At 30.5% G+C, this 18,556-nt stretch overlaps 1 protein-coding gene across 1 annotated transcript in view; it reads right to left on the bottom strand.

The window, feature by feature from the left end:
• Positions 1 to 12: 12 nt before the first annotated feature.
• Positions 13 to 18,556, bottom strand: part of LOC147812724 (brain-specific homeobox protein homolog) — a 56,093-nt gene continuing 37,549 nt past the window's right edge. The window contains exons 2-3 of the mRNA XM_087158455.1: positions 6,738 to 6,922; positions 13 to 487 (exon numbers count right to left, since the gene is read on the bottom strand). Of these exons, the coding sequence (XP_087014581.1) occupies positions 308 to 487; positions 6,738 to 6,922 (365 nt within the window). The 3' untranslated portion in view covers positions 13 to 307. The remainder of the gene's footprint in view (positions 488 to 6,737; positions 6,923 to 18,556) is intronic.

The following is an 18,556-nucleotide window of genomic DNA, read 5'->3' as shown; positions in this document are numbered from 1 at the left end:
TCATTCCTCAAATTTTATCATAATTTTTTTTATTTGAAGATTTATAATATGTACACAAATTCGAAGGATTCATGTAAAGTTCAATTTTTTACAAAGAATTCCTTATTTTAAAAATCTACACAAGATGGTCTTTCATCTGTTCTATTTTGATAGTTCTTGTTTTAAAAAGTGTCCTTGTGTAACAGTTTTTGTAAGACTAGATTACCACATTTATAAAAGTCACCAGCAATTGTTTTGTGGCTATTTTGCTAACCTTTGTCATTAGAAAGCGTTGAGCCGATGTAGTTGAGACAGAAAGGAAGGAATTTTATTGGTCCTCTTCTCCAACGACGTCGACATCCGGCTCTTGAAGACTTTCTTCCCTGCTGGACATCAGCCCTCGGACATCGTCCAGCAGTCTCGATGAGGAGTCTAGTTTTGTGTCCTCATTCATTTTCCTCAGTTGTTTCTTGTGTTTCATTCGTCTGTTTTGGAACCACGTCTTCACCTGCAATCATTTAGAAAGATTCTTTTCTATGCATGTTTAAGAAAATGGTCATAGCTCAAAATGCTTGTTTATGAAAATTGAGAAAAAATTTCTTTTTCCTGATTTTGTAGTGAATCATATTTGTCAATCAATGAAAAAAGTTTGCTATGAATATCTTAGAAATTCAAAAAAGTGTCAAGGAATTTTCTATACTTCGTTTCACCTCAAGGGAAAGGTAGGAAATGTAATTCTACGCTTTCGAAAAGTGGTTCTCCGTTATTTCGAAATTAATTACAGTCTAAATGTTAGTACAAATATAAATAAATGTGGTAAAGTAAGTATCTTAGAAGTTTTATCATGTTTAGATGTATTTAACTTATAAATACTTTCTCAGTAAAGCAAATGTACAAAGAAAGTGTTTTAGTTTGGCGATGAATTAGCTTCCGAAGACGAGGAGTTGGCGCGTTGGCTACGTTTTTGCACGGGTCAGCCAGTTCGCATCTCTTTTTCTCTTTTTTTTCCGCTTCATTTAAAATTAGTTTTGTTTAAATATTAATAAGAATATCAGTTTTTAAAAAATTATAATAAGAAAAATCTGGTTTTTAAAAATCATAATAAGAAAAATCTGGTTTTTAAAAGGCATAAGAAATCAGCTTACAATTAGTATCTCAAATCAATTATTATTAGAAATGCTTTGAAAAATTCTTGCTCTTTTCTGTATTTTGTTCAAAATTTCATTAAGATTCTTGGTAAAAAAAAATCGGCACTTAGCTTTTTTTTCAACACCACTTTCTCTCCTTTTTTTTGCTACCTTATACTAACTTAAAGAGACCCAGTTTCCATGACAACGGCTGCAATTCGGTCTACCTGCTTTTCTGTCCAGTGCCAACTTTAGGTGAAACGGAGTATAAGTAGTTTTTGTACTTTTTAAAAGGAATCTATAAAGTGTTTTCCCCAAATTTTATTTTGTACTTATTAAACAAGATTGGTTAAAAATGACACAGGCAATGTGGGGGGGGGGATCTTCCCCCATAAAATTATGTTTTATTTCCTTATACCATTCGTTTGTATGTACGGATGATTATTGTAAGATATTATTATTTTTTTTTATAAATTTTGTCCGATGATGCAAATTGAAATTTGTGAAAAATCAGATAGAGCTTGCTTTTAAAATGTACAAAAGCACTTAAAAAATTGCTTGAAACTTTTCAAATTTTAAACTATTTAAATCAGACTTTTTTCAAAAGTTGCCAAATACGATTCACTGCGAAATTACGAAATTTATAGATAATTTAAAACTATAGGTAACTTAATACGATACATTTGATTATCTATCGATCATCAACTACAACTATCTAATCTACTTGGAATAACACCCATTTTTATGATGTTATTTTATGCATATATTCTGATGATTTCGAAGTTCCAAGTTCGAACATTTAGATGATAGGGAAAAATATATTGGTTTTATACCCATTTTCGTTCCCTGCTGTCTCAACTTCTGCAAAACCAAGTATTTTATTGTACTCGAACAATTTTCGACAAACAAAAAAAATTCTTTAAATAGAAATGTTGATTAATTAAGAAAATTAAGAGACGAACTAAGCTTTCATTAAAGCATTAGAATTATCGTTGCTTTTAAACAGTTTGCCTTTTTCAAAAATTAAAATAATTACTTTTTAATTATAAATAAAGTTTCAATAAAAACAAATTCGATTATGCTTGTATTGATTATGTTAAAGAAAACGGTGATTAACTGTAATCGGATTTAATCAGGCGAAAAGAAAGCGGGCTGATGCAACTAATTAAACATTTTTTTAAATTTTTTTTTATGATTGGATTTTTTTTCCAGCAGAAAGCAAAATGCGGTAATTGTGTGTGCTTAAAAATAAATACGTTTTTCGAACGGAAGCAAAAATATTTGCCTTTGATGGGTGGCATAAGCTTAAAGTAATTGAAAAGAAATGAGAAACTGTTGCCAGCAAAGAAATTAAAAAGCTTTTCATATCGTCCATTCTTGCAAAGAGAATTTAGCTTAATTAAGTAATAGATTTTTCCTTATGATAAAAAGAAATAATCAATACAAAAAAATTTTTTCATTTTAATGAAAACTCCCCCCACCCTCTCTGCTTTAATATATTCATGCCTATCGGTAGATGAAGCGTTCACGGTGTTCTAAAATCCCAATTCGAAACGTTTACACTTGCAGACGATATTTTAATTTAGCATATTTGCAGCTATAGTTCGAACTTAAAAGAAAAATGAAGTGAAGAGGGAAATTAAGGAGAAGTCTAAAATATTTTTGAAATAATTACCGTTATTAAATTTAACTGATAATAAATAAACTTTTCCCCGTGTATAATAGAATATTTTTATCTTCACTCAATTTTCATTCACCGAAAATTAAAATAAGTGAAAGTAAATTAAAAGTGTGTAAAAAAATACACTTGGGCTGAAATTGATTAAATTGTTTTTTATTTTTTACTTCACACTTTCAATAGCAAATATAATTGCTAATTGTTTGATCATATAGATATTAAATTTTGTATATTATTATTATTATTTTGATATATAAATTGAAAGAAATTTTTCTTATGAAAGATTGTTAACACTTTTTCTAATTTCGTTCGAAAATATCAAATTAGGTTTTTAACAATCTTTAATCCTCAAAAATTGTGCGATATTGAGTTAGGCTGCGAAATTTGTGTGTTTACATTAATATTTATATAATTAATAAGTACAAAAAATAAGCAATTTAACTTTGACGGGAAACTAAGAAACATTAAAAAAAAAACAATATTTTCATATTATTCAAAGTCAAAATTTTTGAAGGTTTTCCAACATAATGTTGATGGTAGCCATCAATGAGTCCATCATAAACCATTATATTCTTGATGGTAACCAACATAAGTAACCATCACCCCAATGTAGAAATTCGGACTAATTTATGATGGTCCAACATAAGAATAGCAACTTGTTTTGATGGTTTGTTCAAGTTAAACCATCAGAGATTTCCATCATAGTTTCTTAGAAATCAAATGTTGGAGCGATCATGAACCACCATCACCCCAATGTAAGAATTCGAACTGATTTATGATGGTCCAACATAAAAATAAATTGCTTTGAAGGTATATTCGTGCTGAACCAACAAGAATTATTACTAAACCATTATGAAAATGCATTGTTATACCATTATGAAATATTACGAATTTCCATCATAGTGTCTTAAAAATCAAATGTTGGAACGATCATGAACCACCATCATCCAAATGCAGGAATTGGGACGGATTTATGATGGTCCAACATTAAAAAAAAGCAAATTGTTTCGATAGTATTGACGTGTCAGTGTGGCCGAGAGGTCGGAGTTCGTCGCCACAATTTGAAGAACGAAGACGATCACCATCCCCATATAGGCGTAGAAATAGATCACCCTCTCCATACAGGCGTTCTAGTCGCTCACCATCTAGGCGTTCAATGGAAAACTAGAAGAAGCGCCCTTTTTCGGAGGTAAGGTCGCTAAGGAAGAAAAACCTCCAGCAGTGGCCCAGATGAAGGACAATAAACTCGAAATAATTATGGAAAATAAACCAGTGACAGCTCTTATTGATTCTGGAGCATCTTTTTCTGTCATTTCTAACAATTTTCGAAAAACTGTATTAAGAAAAACCATGCTGACCGATAAGTCTAGTTTATTCATAAAAGTAGCCGATGGAAAATACGTTAACCCGATTGGACGTTGTACCATAAGATTGACAGTCAGCAACCGAACGCAGCCGTATGAATTCATTGTACTGGAAAAATGTAGCCATGATGTAATTTTGGGTTGGGACTTCTTACACGCCTCACAGGCTATAATTGACTGTGGCCGCAAGGAACTGGTGCTGGAAGATACTTGGGACGAAATAGCACATAAGGAACTCCAACAAAGCCGACTTTGTGTTGTAGAGGATTGTGATATTCCTCCTATGACCATAAAAAGAATTAAAGTGGAAACAACAATTGGGTGCAAAGAAAGCAAAGGTTTATTGGTTCAATGCGGTAGATTTCTAACACTGCAACGAAATATAGTTTTCCCATCGTCTATTATACAGAAGGATAAAGATGGACTCCACGTATGGGTTTCTAATTTCTCTAATCACTCTACTTGTCTTCCCAAGGATATATGCATTGGGCATGCGGAAGAAATTGAAGAACACAATCTTTGCAGTTTTATATTTTCTTACAGTCCTGCGGATCGAACCCTGAATCTCAGTCTTGCCAGGACGACGACTCCGACCTCTCGGCCACACTGACACGTCAGTATATTCCTGAGAACCAAAATCAAGACCCATTAAACCATCACGGAAATGCATCGTTTGTACCATCATGAACTGTTGGTTCATGAGAACCAAACTTCTCTTGATGGTTAACCATTATACTATTAAAGTAGCATTTTCCATCATGGAATGATGGAAGTTTGCTGGCAAATCAAAAACCATAATGGAAAATGTTGGATGATGGTGACCATCAAATGATGTTGAACCATCATGAGTCGCACTGAAACCAATGTAACCCATCAAAATGCTTTGATGGGACCATCAAGAATTTTGACTTGGGACATCAGTCAAAAAGTTAGGAAAAAAATAGTTTGTTAGCAAACAATAATTCCATGAACCATTATATTTTTTGATGGTAAATATCATGAGTAACCTTCACCTCAATGTAGGAATTCAGACTGATTTATGATGGTTCAACATAAGAATGGCAACTTGTTTCGATGGTTTGTTCACGTTGAACCATCACGAATTTCCATCATAGTGTTTTAGACATCATACGTTGGAACGATCATGAACAACCACCATACCAATGTCGGAATTCGGACTGATTTAAGATGGTCCAACATAATAATTATTTTGATGGTATATTACTGAGAATCAACAAGAATTCCTGTTAAACCATTATGGAAATATATTGCTGTAACATTATGGACCATCACGAATTTCCATAGTATACCAGTAATGAAATGTTGGAATGATCATGAACAACCATCAGCCCAATGTAAGACTTCGGACTGATTTATGATGGTTCAAATTCTTGAGAACCAACAAGAATTCCCATGAAACCATCATGGAAATGTATAGTTTGAACCATCATGGACCATTACGGATTATTAGTTCACGAGAATCGAACTTCTCTCGGTGGTTAATCATCCTAGTATTAAAGTAGCATTTTCCATCATTCCATGATGGAAGTTTGTTAGCATATCAAAAACCATGAACACATAATGGAAAATGCTGGATGATGGTGGACCATCATGAATCACACTGAAGCTAACATATACCATCAAAAGTTTTTGATGGAACCATGCAGAATTTCGTTTTGGATTTAAATGAAGAAACGTAAATAAGAAATAAGCTTTAAAATAATTTGTATTGTTGTTTAAATAATTAAAAATAGCTTTGTTACTCTTTAAAACAGTTTCTAAACATAATTTGTTTTGTTTCTTGGATAGAAGCATGGATAAAATAATTTTTTGAAGTGAGTCAAATTTTTATTTTTTTTAATTAAAATGGGTGGAATTTAAAACCCACTAAGCTTCTTGATGTTGCTGAGCTGTTTAGCAAATTAATGAGTTAATCGCGAGACATAATTTTCATTTTTAATCCTACATTAATTGGGGATAAAGCAGAATAAATAGTTTTTCCTTAAAATAATTTTGGAGAGAAACGGAGCATTTTGACGGAAAAAATTCATTAAAAGATAATAACTAGAGTGTTAAATACATAAAAGGAATTGTCAGTTATTCTACCGAAATAACGCGTCTTTAAATTTATTTTTAATAAGATATTATTTTAAAAAAATCGGTAGATGCCGCATAAAAAGACTAAATAATTGTTAGAGAATTTTTGAACAATCTGGTCAATATTTACATTATATATGTGTATAGATAGTTAACATTATACGTGTGTATAGTTTGTCTTCGGTTAGAACTTCCCCCGCCACAAAGTCTGATGCCTTCTTCTGATATGGAAACAAGAATAGCGCATTTTAGAAATATTAACTCCTCTTCACTCTAGGGCTAACACGAAAGACCGAAGAAAAAGATTCCCTTCCAGTGCCAAAACCTGACCTAAGCAATGACCCCACACCCCTACCTGGAATAGTTATACCTCGTTACCATAGTCACCGCCACAGGTCCAGACAAATGACTAGGGGAGTTCTTACTTAAGACAAACTATATATGTATTGAGTTATTTTTGAGGGAGGGGGGGAGAAAAGAGAGTAAATTCACCTGAGTTTCTGATAGGCTAAGAGCAGTGGCTAGTTCTAGCCTTTCAGGAGTGGAGAGGTACCTTTGTGCTTCAAATCTTTTCTCTAGGCCGTGTAGCTGTTGATCACTGAAAACTGTTCGTGCCTTGCGTCTCCGGCATGGCTTACCCCCCTCAGAGGGGAACAAAGCTCCGGGAAATGGCAGACCTATAAAGAAACACTCACTCAGTCAAATAAATGTCCAATTATGCAAAGTCATTTTTCAATTCCTACTATTAGTTGACACTCTCCCTATATATCTTGTTCAAATTTTCAATCTTTAATAAAATACATTTTTTTCGTCCACTCAACTTCAAATACATTTTCTTAAAACTTGTAGTGGATGACACTTGATATGAATACAGTTTTTTTTTTCAAATATTAATTCATTCATTAAATTTAATTAATTAATTTTAGTTTTACATGGGAGAAAAAAATTTTTAATTATTTAATTAAAAGTAACTAAAATAGAATTTTTCTTTGTTGACCTAAGTGAGAATTGACCTTAATTTTTTTTTATTTAATATTGCTAGTCATAAAAAGAAATTATGTACGATATTAAGAAAGAAATGCTGTTAGATTTTCCAGAACCTGTAGCAAAAAGTAAATGAATAAAATAACAATAATCCATTCCAAATCTGCCTCTGACTATTTTGTTGTGTTGTCAATTTACGTCGCACTGGAGCTGCACAATGGGCTATTGGCGACGGTCTGGGAAACATCCCGGAGGATGATCCGAAGACATGCCATCGCAATTTCGATCCTCTGCGGAGGGATGGCACCGCCGCTTCGGTAGCCCGATGACCTGCGCGCGAAGTCGAGCACTTCACGGTAGCACAGTTTAACGAGGACCCATACCGCACACCCTCGGTCCCTACGCAGACTGATCCAAGTGGTCACCCACCCGCCCACTGACCGTAGCCAGAGATGCTTGACTTCGGTGATCTGCTGGGAACCGTGTCTTAACGATCAGTCCACTGCGGGATTCTGACTAAAATAAATTCTTATAAAATGCTCTTTAAAAAAGGGAGAAAAAAATGTTTTTAAAAATTATTAAAGCTGAATTTAAAATAAAAAAAATAATACATTTAAAATATTTTTTAAAACTTGTTTTATATTAACATTATTTTTTTGGAAAAGCCATTAATCATTGCTTGCGTTCATAAATTAAATGTAAAATAAGCTAAAAATTAAAATAAATTTATCAACTTTGTGAAGATAATAAGAATTATCTTGAAATAAACACCTGATTAAGATAATAAGAATCTATTAATTCTTAATTATCGTCAAGAACATCATTGTACTACATAATTATATTTTTAATATTCAAAGTTCTAAAGTTCAAAAGCAAATTCTTATATCTCAAAAAAAAAATTTCTAAAGTTAACTGCTTATTATTTAAAATAGCAATATTTAATGTAAAATTTACGCTTAACTTACATTTAATTCACTCACGAAATTCTCTTAAAATGAAAGTATGTCATTCAAAGTTTCTAATTCAAAAAGAGGAAAAATCGAAAAAAATCGAAAAATGATTAAATGACCATAGGAAGAAAAAATAACTAGTGAAATTCTCTTACATGTCATTCCAAGTATCTAAGTTAAAAAGGAGGGGAAATTAAAAAAAAAATCCAAACGATGATGAAATGACGAAAAAAAAGAAAGAAAAAAGAGCATGAGTAAAATTTTCTTTTTTTCATTAAAAGTATCTAAATTAAAAAGGGTAAAAATCAAAAAACAAAAATGATTAGATGACAAAAAAAACAAGTAAAAATCTCTTAAAATGAAAAAATGTCTTTCGAAGTATCTAAATTAAAAATTGGAAAAATCGAAAAAAGGAAAAAAAAATTCAAAAATTATTAAATGGCCACAAAAACAACGCTAGTAAAATTCTCTTAAAATGAAAAAAATTTCCAAGTACCTAAATTAAAAAGGGGAAAAATAAAAAAAATAAAAAAAATTTATAAATGACCAAGAAAAAACAAGATTAAAATTTTCTTAAAATGACAAAAAAATGTCATTCAAAGTATCTAAATTAAAAAAAAAAGGGAAAATCGAAAAAATCCAAAAATGATTAAATGACCAAAAAGAATAAATAAATAAATAAATAAATAAAAAAAAAAAAAAAAAACGCGAGTAAAATTTTCTTAAAATGAAAAATGTCATTGAAAGTCCAAATTAAAAAAGGGAAAAATGTCCGAAAATGATTAAATGACCAAAAGAAAAAATACGTGAGTAAAATTTTCTAAAAATTAAAGTAATGTCATTCAAAGTAACTAAGTTAAAAAGGGGTATAAATCGAAGAAAAAAAAATCCAAAAATGATTAAATACCCAAAAGAAGGAAAAAACGGAGTAAAATTATTTTAAAATAAAAAAAAGTCATTCCGAGTATTTTAATTATAAAATCGAAAAAATTCCAAAAATGATTTAACGGCTAAAAGAAAAAGAAACGGGTACAATTCTTTTAAAATGACAAAAATGTCGTCCAAAGTAACTAAATTAAAAAGGGGAAGAAAAAAAATCCAAAAATAATTAAATAACAGATAGAAAAAAAAACATGAGAGGAGAAAAAAAAGAAAGAAAAAAATGCAATTATCAGCAACATCTTACTACTAAAAATAGTCCCATATTTTAAATTTCTACGAAATAATATCAGTAGTTGTGGACTAAAGCAGAAGAATATGATATTTATCAGAACAGTGTATGATCACGTTTTTGATCAGAGTCATTTTTTTTTTATCAAGATATGATCGTTTGACTTTATTTATATGGTTTTTTATGTCTGCCTAAATTGTTTACAAACAAAGATAGACAAAATTCTTTGAGTTTTCATTTATTAAAATATTAGCACTTTGCTATAATGCTACTGCCATACCATAGTCATGCCGATAAAAATTCGCAACGACTCTCTAAAATTCAATTTGATCCCATATATTTTTTAAACACTTGATTAGCAACAAAGTAAAGAAAGTGGAGAAATCAGTTAAATAAAAAATGCAATACGGAAATAAATTACAAAATTTATAATCTAAAGAATTTTTCTTCTTCTTTTGCCTGCACGTTTATTTTTTTAGTTTATTATTATTGAAATGAAGAAATTACCATTTCACTATAAAATCGAAAATAAATCAATTAAGTATTATTTCTTGTGAAATCGCGGCCATACATAGGGCGAAATACTTCGCAACAAAAGCTGATAGATGAATAAAGTATTCAAATGTAGTTCATAATTCCATGAGGGGAAAAAACTTATAAAAGTGATTCTAAAAAAAGAAATTTTTTTTATGTAAAATGTAATTTTCTTTTCCTGCTTCGAAAAATCACAATTCTTGATACTTTACAAGACACACATTTTCGCTGAAATATTTTCGTGCGAAAACACATTTCGCATTTTAAAGAGTTTTCTTTTTTTTTTTTTTTCTTCCCTGAAACGAATTTTGCAAAGCTATTTTCTCTTTAGAAAACGGTTTGAATTTTAGAGAGGAGAGAAAAAAAAATAGAAAACCGGTAAAAAAGGAAGAAAAGATAAAAGAAGAGAAATATTTTCGAAGTATAATGTTCTTTTATTTTATTCTGTAACCGTCGTTGGTTGAACAGTCGACCCAATTTAGGGTTTACGACTACTAATGTCCGACTCCGTAGCCTTGTCATTTTGAATCCAATCCAGAAGACGGGGAAACTCCTGCATCGAGTATTGGGAGAAATTAACCTTCGTGGAGGACTTTTCGATGGAACTAACCGGCACTTGCGTTATATGGAGAGAAAGACCACAACAATCTCCCACGGTTGGCAAGGGGACTCTAATCCATGATCCGTCTACCACCGAGGAACTGGAAGCGGAAGTCGTATAGACCAGCCATCGCTGGGATTCGAACTCTGTCACCTCATTGTAAGGCGAAAGCTCTATCCCCTGAGCCATCATGGCTCCTAAGTATCATGTTGGTAAATGCAGATTCCAGTTTAGAGGCTATGAAGCATCATGATACGTAAATTAAACGTAATTTATTGGGAAATTGGTAAAGTCAATACGCTTTAAACGTAAATTTTACGTAGTATTGACGGAATGGATTTTACCATTTTGATGTTTGGTAAAAAAAGCTTGGGCAGATTTTACGTAATATAAACGGAATAGATTTTACCAACTTCCCTTCGGTAAGTTTGCTTTCGTTTATTTTACGAAAGATTGACGAAAGAATATTTACTGTTTGGATTCAGTAAAAATGAGTCTGTATATTTTAAGTATTATTGACTAAGCAAATTTTCCATTTACATTCCGGTTCGAATTTTTTTACGCAAATTATCTGTTTTTTCGGATAACCACTTTTTTCCATAATTTGACGTACTGTTGACGTAAATAATATGTAAAAATAACGTACTCAGACTTACCTTGTAAAAAGTGGTTGGTAAAATATTCCTAAGATAAACGAACGATTTACGTTAAATTTTACGCAAATGTTTCGTTTTTTGGACAACCATTTTTGCTATAATTCGACATTTCAACTTACATAAACTTTGACCTTTGACGTATTGTTGACGTAAATATTATGTAAAAATAACGTACTCATTACCTAGTAATAAATTTTTACTAATACATGATAAATTTTAACTCCGTAGTTGCATTTCAAGGGCAGCAGATCACCACTCACGGTATTTTTTATTGCAAATTAAACAGTTAATAACTCTTGAACTAATTATCTAATGTTATTTTTTTTTATTCACTTAAACTCCCTGTGCAATATTCTACACTCTATTGTAATTTCAAAAGTCTTATAGTCTTTAAATAAAGCCGTCAGATAAGTATTATCGTTTTTGCACAGCAAAACGCAATGTACCGTAAACCAGAAAATGGGAAAAATATGGAAGTAATTTCCAAACAAATTGGAGTTTTGAACGAAAAAAAAAGAAAGAAAAATTTGTTAAGTTTCTAAACAAACTAGCTCTTTCGCCGTTTGTAAAGTGTCTGTCATGATTCTTGCACGTTTAATAATTCTCGAATCGAATGTTAGTTTTTTTTTTTTTTTTTTTTTTTTTTTAAATTTCCTTTCACTCCTGGTGTATTTTTCTACACACTTTCGTAATTTTAATTTGAAATTTATAGTTTTTGTGCAGAAAACTCGAAACAGCGTGGACAACAGTTATACGTTAATATATATATATGGATAGAAAGTATTAACGCGTTTTGTTAAATAAACGCATCCCCTTCCAATGAGGTGAATCTGGTAAGAATCGAAGCGATAGCTGGTCGATACGAACTCCGCATCCGGCTTACACCGACTACAGTGCTGACGTAAAATATCCTCAGTGGTAGACGGATCATGGGCTAGAGTCCCTTTGCCGTGAGGCTAACCGTTAAAGATTTTCGTGGTCTTCCTCTCTGTGTAATGCAAATGCAGGCTAGTTCCATCAAAGTCCTCCACGAAGGCAAATTTCTTCCGGTACTTGATCCAGGAGTTCTCTTGTCTTCTGAAATGGGCTCGAAATTACAAGGCTACGGAGTTGAGTATTAACAGTCATAAACCCCAAAAACTGGGTCGGCTGTTCAACGATTAGATTGATAAAAATATAAGATTGATAAAAATATAAGATTGATAAATATATAAGATTTCCGAGAAAAATAAATTCTTTATGGAGGGGGAAAAAAAGCATTTAAACAGTGTTAAAAGCTCTACTTTAAAAAAAAAATTGTAGTTATTAAAAAAATGACTACCGATTTAACAAAATACTACTTTTTTCTACCATTTCCTGCTACAGACGCATGAGTTGTTAAAATACAAATATTTAATTCCTTCTTCATTCGTCAAAATTTTTGAACGTTGTCCAAAAATTTGAATATAATTAGCAATTGTTCTGAATATTATACTCATAATAGTGTTTGAATAAAATGCTCATAGAATGGTGTGTTACATTTTATTACTTTTCAGACCAAAACTTTTCAACTAAGTTATCCTTTTTTTCTTTATTTTTTAAAAAAGGTTTTGATTAGGAAAATATGTTATAAAACAATAAATTAAGATTAAATAATAATAAATCATTAGCTCAAAAATAATTTGATGCAAGAAAATAAACAATTGGAATCAAAAATATTTTGATGCGAAATTTTTTTTATTTTTTAAAAAAAAGTTTTTTTATATGCATGAAATATACTTGCATTATTTCAAACTTGAGTCGCTATACTTTCCACACAAAAAACACATACATAGCACAGAGATCTAGTTTTTGGAGGACTGTGTTCAAATGTTACGCCTAGCGGAGGGCGGGAGTTCGTGACCTTCATAGTTTGCTGGCAAACAAAGGGGGGGGGGACAAGATTGCCATAAATATATGTTTACATAATTTTTGTACATCGCCCATTTTTAATGTTGCATAACACTGAAATTTCTCAGAAATGAAAAAAGCTTAGAAATGAATAAAAATATTTAAGTGTTTTTCTCAATCTCCTAGGAAAATTTTCCCTAGGTTTGCCACAAAAAAATACCTTAGGATATTTTTATGGGGTTATGTTTGTGGTTAAATTTTGCCATACCCTTTAGCCATATACGTATGGCAAAATCTTGTTATACATGTATGGAAAAATTTTGTCATTGGCAAAATCCCATCGGAATATCCTATGGCATTTTTTTGTGGCAAACCAATGGCAAATTTTACTAAGGGAATACGTTTGCCATGTGTGTATGGTACATTTCCATAAAAATCTTTATGGTTACCATAGGCCTATGGCACCCTACCATACAAATGTCTATGGTTGCCATAAGCCTATAATGTCATGCCATACAGATCTCTATGGTTATAGGCGTATGGTATCTTGCCATACAAATTTCTATGGTAACCATAGGTTTCTCTATGGCAAATTTTCCTAACAAATAAGGAAAATTGAAATTTTTTATGTGTCGAAGCCGTTTACAATTTCAAAACCCTTTTAGCACATTTATTCGATTTAAATGCATAAAAAATTCAAAGAATTATACTTTACTCGATATAAATTCTTTCTTCGGTACTTATGTGAGGACAATTGGGGGCATTAAAGAATCTATTGCCTGAAAAGGACCCCGAGGGTGCGGATAAGGAAAATAAAAACGATCTAACTGCAACCGTTTGTCAAATTACAGCTTCTTCACTGAATCGAGATAAAACTTCTTCGGACGAAAATAAGAGCCGGATTTTCAAAATGGAATAAAAAGTTTTCCATAAAACTAGAAAAATAAAGAAGCAAATGCGACAAAATGATATGATATCTATACAAGAATAGAATAAAAAGGAAAGAGAGCACTTTTGAGGCTGTTAGACGGTCTTTTCACCATTACCCGACAGCGGCTGGATTTGGACGGATCTGCGCCCGCACACGCGCTTAACAAGTCCGGATATACGGCGCCCTAACAGGCTTAAGAACGGAGAGACAGCGGAAGGGAGGTGTGGGGTGTGTGTTTGATAACACATTGCTAGAAAAGGCGAAAAAGTTGACAAAACGAAATATTTTTCCATTTTTAGCTCTTGAAATCACGATAAAATACCCTTCTGCTGCGGATGGACTAAATTTTGAATAAAAAGTGCCTGTTTTCCAGTCGCCAGTTTAGAGTAATCCCTTTTTTGCAAGTGATGAAAAATGGTGGGAGGAAGAGGAAGGTGCTTTTTATCGCCGTATTATGTGTTGCATCATAGTTGGCGAGTTTTATATTTCACGAGGATTTGACAAATGGCTTAAAAGCTTTTATTTTTTTCATAGCCGTAACAAAACAGATAAATAGTTGTTTTCCCGAGAATTTAGAATTTTAGTTTCTGTCGTTAAAAAAATATATATATTTTTAAATCGAATACTATATTTCACAAGAAAGGGTTCATACAAAATAGTAGAAAGAATTTCCAAGCTGTGCAAAGAGTAATCACTTTTTGTAATACGTTTTACCCTTTCATAAAATATGGGTTTAATGCCATATCGATGCCTCCAACCATTTATAAAAATAAAAATTATTTCAATCTAATATCGGTACATTGAATCATTCATAAAAATATGAGTTAAATCTTATCTCGCTAACTTGAATCCCTTATAAAAAAAGTGGTTCAATCTGATATCAGCACCTCGAATCGTTAATAAAAAATTTAGTTCAATCTAGTATTGGTACCTTGAATCACTCTTAAAAAAAATTAGTTCAATCTAATACCTGTACCTTGAATTTTACGTAAAAATTAGTTCAATTTAAAATCATAAAAATATTCATAAAAATATGAGTTAAATCTTATCTCGCTAACTTGAATCCCTTATAAAAAAAAATGGTTCAATCTGATATCAGCACCTCGAATCGTTAATAAAAAATTTAGTTCAATCTAGTATTGTTACCTTGAATCACTCATAAAAAAATTAGTTCAATCTAATACTTGTACCTTGAATTATACGTAAAAATTAGCTCAATTTAAAATCATAAAAATATTCATAAGCATTCATAAAAATATTGGTTGAATCTTATCTCGGTAACTTGAATCACTTATAAAAAAAGTTGTTCAATCTAGTATTGATACCTTGAATCACTCATGAAAACTAGTTCAATCTAATATCTGTACCTTGAATTATACTTAAAAATCAGTACAATTTAATATCGGTACTCAGAATAGTTCATGAAAAACAGTTCAATTTAATATCGACATCTACAATTATTCGTAAATAGTTTATAAATAGTCAATAATATCTAAATTGTTGAAAATTTTCTAAAGTAAAATTCTCATAAATGTGCTGCTCTTTATCTCATAAATGTGATGTCTAGTTTTTCGTAATATTTCAATAGTTTTCTCAATTAAACATGTTTTTTTCTTAAAGCTTGAATACTATGGTGAATTCGGACATATAGCTCTTTTGTCATGAGTCCATAAATTCTTCAGATCACACATTCAGATACATAGCTCTTTTTTTTCTTCATACCAGGGTTCGTGATTATTTTGATTTTTTAAAAAAAAATCAAATCAATCCGATTTTTTTGATTTAAATCGGATTTTTTTGATTTAAATCGGATTTTTTTGATTTAAATCGGATTTTTTTGATTTAAATCAGATTTTTTTGATTTTTATTCGAACACATTGTAAGAATTTTAATTTATGATTAAAAAAACTTTATAAATGTTTAGTCAAAATTAAATTAATATTAAAACTATACCCAAAATAACCACTATACCAAAAAAACTTACCAAATTAATTTTTCATTAAAATACATAGTTTTGAATGCATAGCAACCATTTTGAAACAAATTCATGATTGAAATTTAAAGATTAGAGGAAATAGAAAATACAAATTATACTTAAAACAAGGTTTCAATTAGCAAACCATAATTTTAATTTCAAATTGTGATTTCTTTTCTTTCATGATTTTTAAAATGACAAAATCAATGTATCAGATTGTGTTTATAAATGTAGTCATTCATCGAAAAATAAATATTTAATATATATATTTTTATATTAAAATATTCATCTTTAATCTTATATCAAAATAGATTAGTTAAGATAAAAAAAAAATTTTAAAAAATCTACGTGCTCATTGGAATTTTTTTTCCACAAAATTTCTTTATAGAAAATCTGATGAAGAAAAAGATACTGTAAACATATTATAAGAAAAAAAAATACCAGTTAATAACCCTACTGCTTCAAATAGACTTCGAAAGGGAAGAATTACACTATAGCAGGAAAAAAATATCTGAATTCATCAGCCTTTTTTTTTTTCTTTTTCTATTTTGGGCTTAATAAGGGAATTTTTTTTAATATAACCTCAAGCTTTAGAAATATACATTTTCTACCAATAAAATATAATTTAGATTATAATTCCATGCTTTTTCAATCTAACGGTAGAATTTTAATTAACATTATTTGCACTTTCTTTCTTGAAAAAAAAGTCATGTTTATTAAATACTTTCTACAGATAAGCAAGTTTATATTAAGACAGCATTAAATGTTTACTTTAATCTGTACTTTCAATCTCAAGAATCAAAATATTTTTAAAAAAGTTATTTCAAATGTGTTGGAATTTAACACACACCAAGAAAGAAATTTCGTTAACTAAAATTAATTAATGCAGCAATTTATTTAAAATAAATTTTAAAACTAAGAAAAGTAAATAACAAAATTATCAATTATTTAAAACACTGTTTTTTAACTTTTGATATCAATATATATATATATATATATATATATAAATAATTTGTTGATTTAAATCAATGATTTTTTAAAAAAAAGTCATTTGATTTAAATCATGATTCAAATCGTGATTTAAATCAAGATGATTTAAATCAACGAACCCTGCTTCATACATCTCGAAAATTCTTACATAGTTCATTTTTCATATCTCCCGAAATTCCTTAGATCGTTCATTCGAATATAAAACTTCTTCCAGATCTCCTAAATTCTTTGCGTCTTTCATTTGGATCACAATCAAAACACAAACAACCGTTTGTGTTTCATTTGAAACGAAACTTTTGTAATATATAATGTTTGTAATACAGTCGGACTTCTGATTTAACAAACTTCCATTTTGTAATTTTTTTTTATTGTTTTTTTTTTTTTAGGAACTAAGAACATTTTGGAAATTTCTTCGTAAAATAACTTCCAAATAGCGAAGTGAATTTTCTATCGAACGAACTTTTCTTTGAGATCCAATTTCCCTATTTCCCAAAATATTTCAGAACATTTCAAACTTGTGAATGCATTTCATGGGGGCAATGACCTTGAATTGATTTTTGAAGCCACTTAACTTTCAGAGAAAGCAGTAACATCCCTTTCCCTTTTTGCTAGCATTTCGAACGAAAAACTCAGATAAAATGAACGGGTTTTATCAGTAGTAATTAAACGTAAGAACGCATGTGTAAAATTGCATTCATAATAAATGCTGCTATTATTTTATGCATAAATTTAGCTCTTTTTGTTGAAAATGTTTGTAGCATGACAGTGTAGCACTGGATAATGATTTGCTCTATTCTTGCTTTCCACACAGATTTCTTTTATGGTGGTTAAGATTTATATGATAAATAGTAGATACTAGTTTACAAGATAAAAGTGCTTTTTTAATTATGTCTAGTATTTCTGAATTTAAAACCTGTTTTGTGTTTAAGTATTTTAAAACGTGATTTTCTATTGAACGAATTTTTCATATAACGAACTTATTAATGGGGATTTAGCGACTTCGTTAAATAGAGGTCCGAGTGTACAAATAAATTATCCTGAGTATTCAATGTGTTTGATATATCATAAATAGTATTGAGAAATGCGGTTGAAACTTTCTGACTTTCCTTAAATGTGGGTAAAACAAAATTTGCCATGAAGCATTTTCAATCCTGCTTCAACAGAATGGTTCATTTATTATTTGTTAACCGTGAAGTTTACATGTGTTGATTAAACATAGCACAGAAAATACTCATGAACAGAATTAATCTGTTCAGAATTCAACCAATAACTAAAAAGAAAGTTCTCTCCATAAAACGAAAAATAACTTAATTTGAGAGAACAAAGTCATTAAAAATATGTTTCAGAGAATCCATCGAATGGAATTAAAAAAAAAAAAGAAGTTTTCTTTACTTTTTGTGTCCGTATCTCTTTAGTCTGACTAATTTGGCGACATTATTTGTACTTAGGGGGATGGTTAACGTTGCATCCCCAGAGAACTTGGCCATCATTAAACTCGTAATGTGCCGCACAGGGTTCGCCAAATCTGCAACTAATGGCCGAGCAAAATAATAGTCTCTACTTTTCTTGATGGGCCATGAGGTGTAATCCGCGAAATGTAAATTCATTAGATTTTTATCTTTCTTTCTCTTTCTCTGCAAACCGCCCCCG

The sequence above is a fragment of the Parasteatoda tepidariorum genome, chromosome 3 (genome assembly GCF_982258835.1).
Source record: "Parasteatoda tepidariorum strain Cologne lab strain chromosome 3, Ptep-v5.0, whole genome shotgun sequence".
NCBI classification, from domain to species: Eukaryota; Metazoa; Arthropoda; class Arachnida; order Araneae; family Theridiidae; genus Parasteatoda; species Parasteatoda tepidariorum.
The sequence above is the reverse complement of the archived record's forward strand: the minus strand, read 5'-3'. Positions and strand labels throughout refer to the sequence as shown.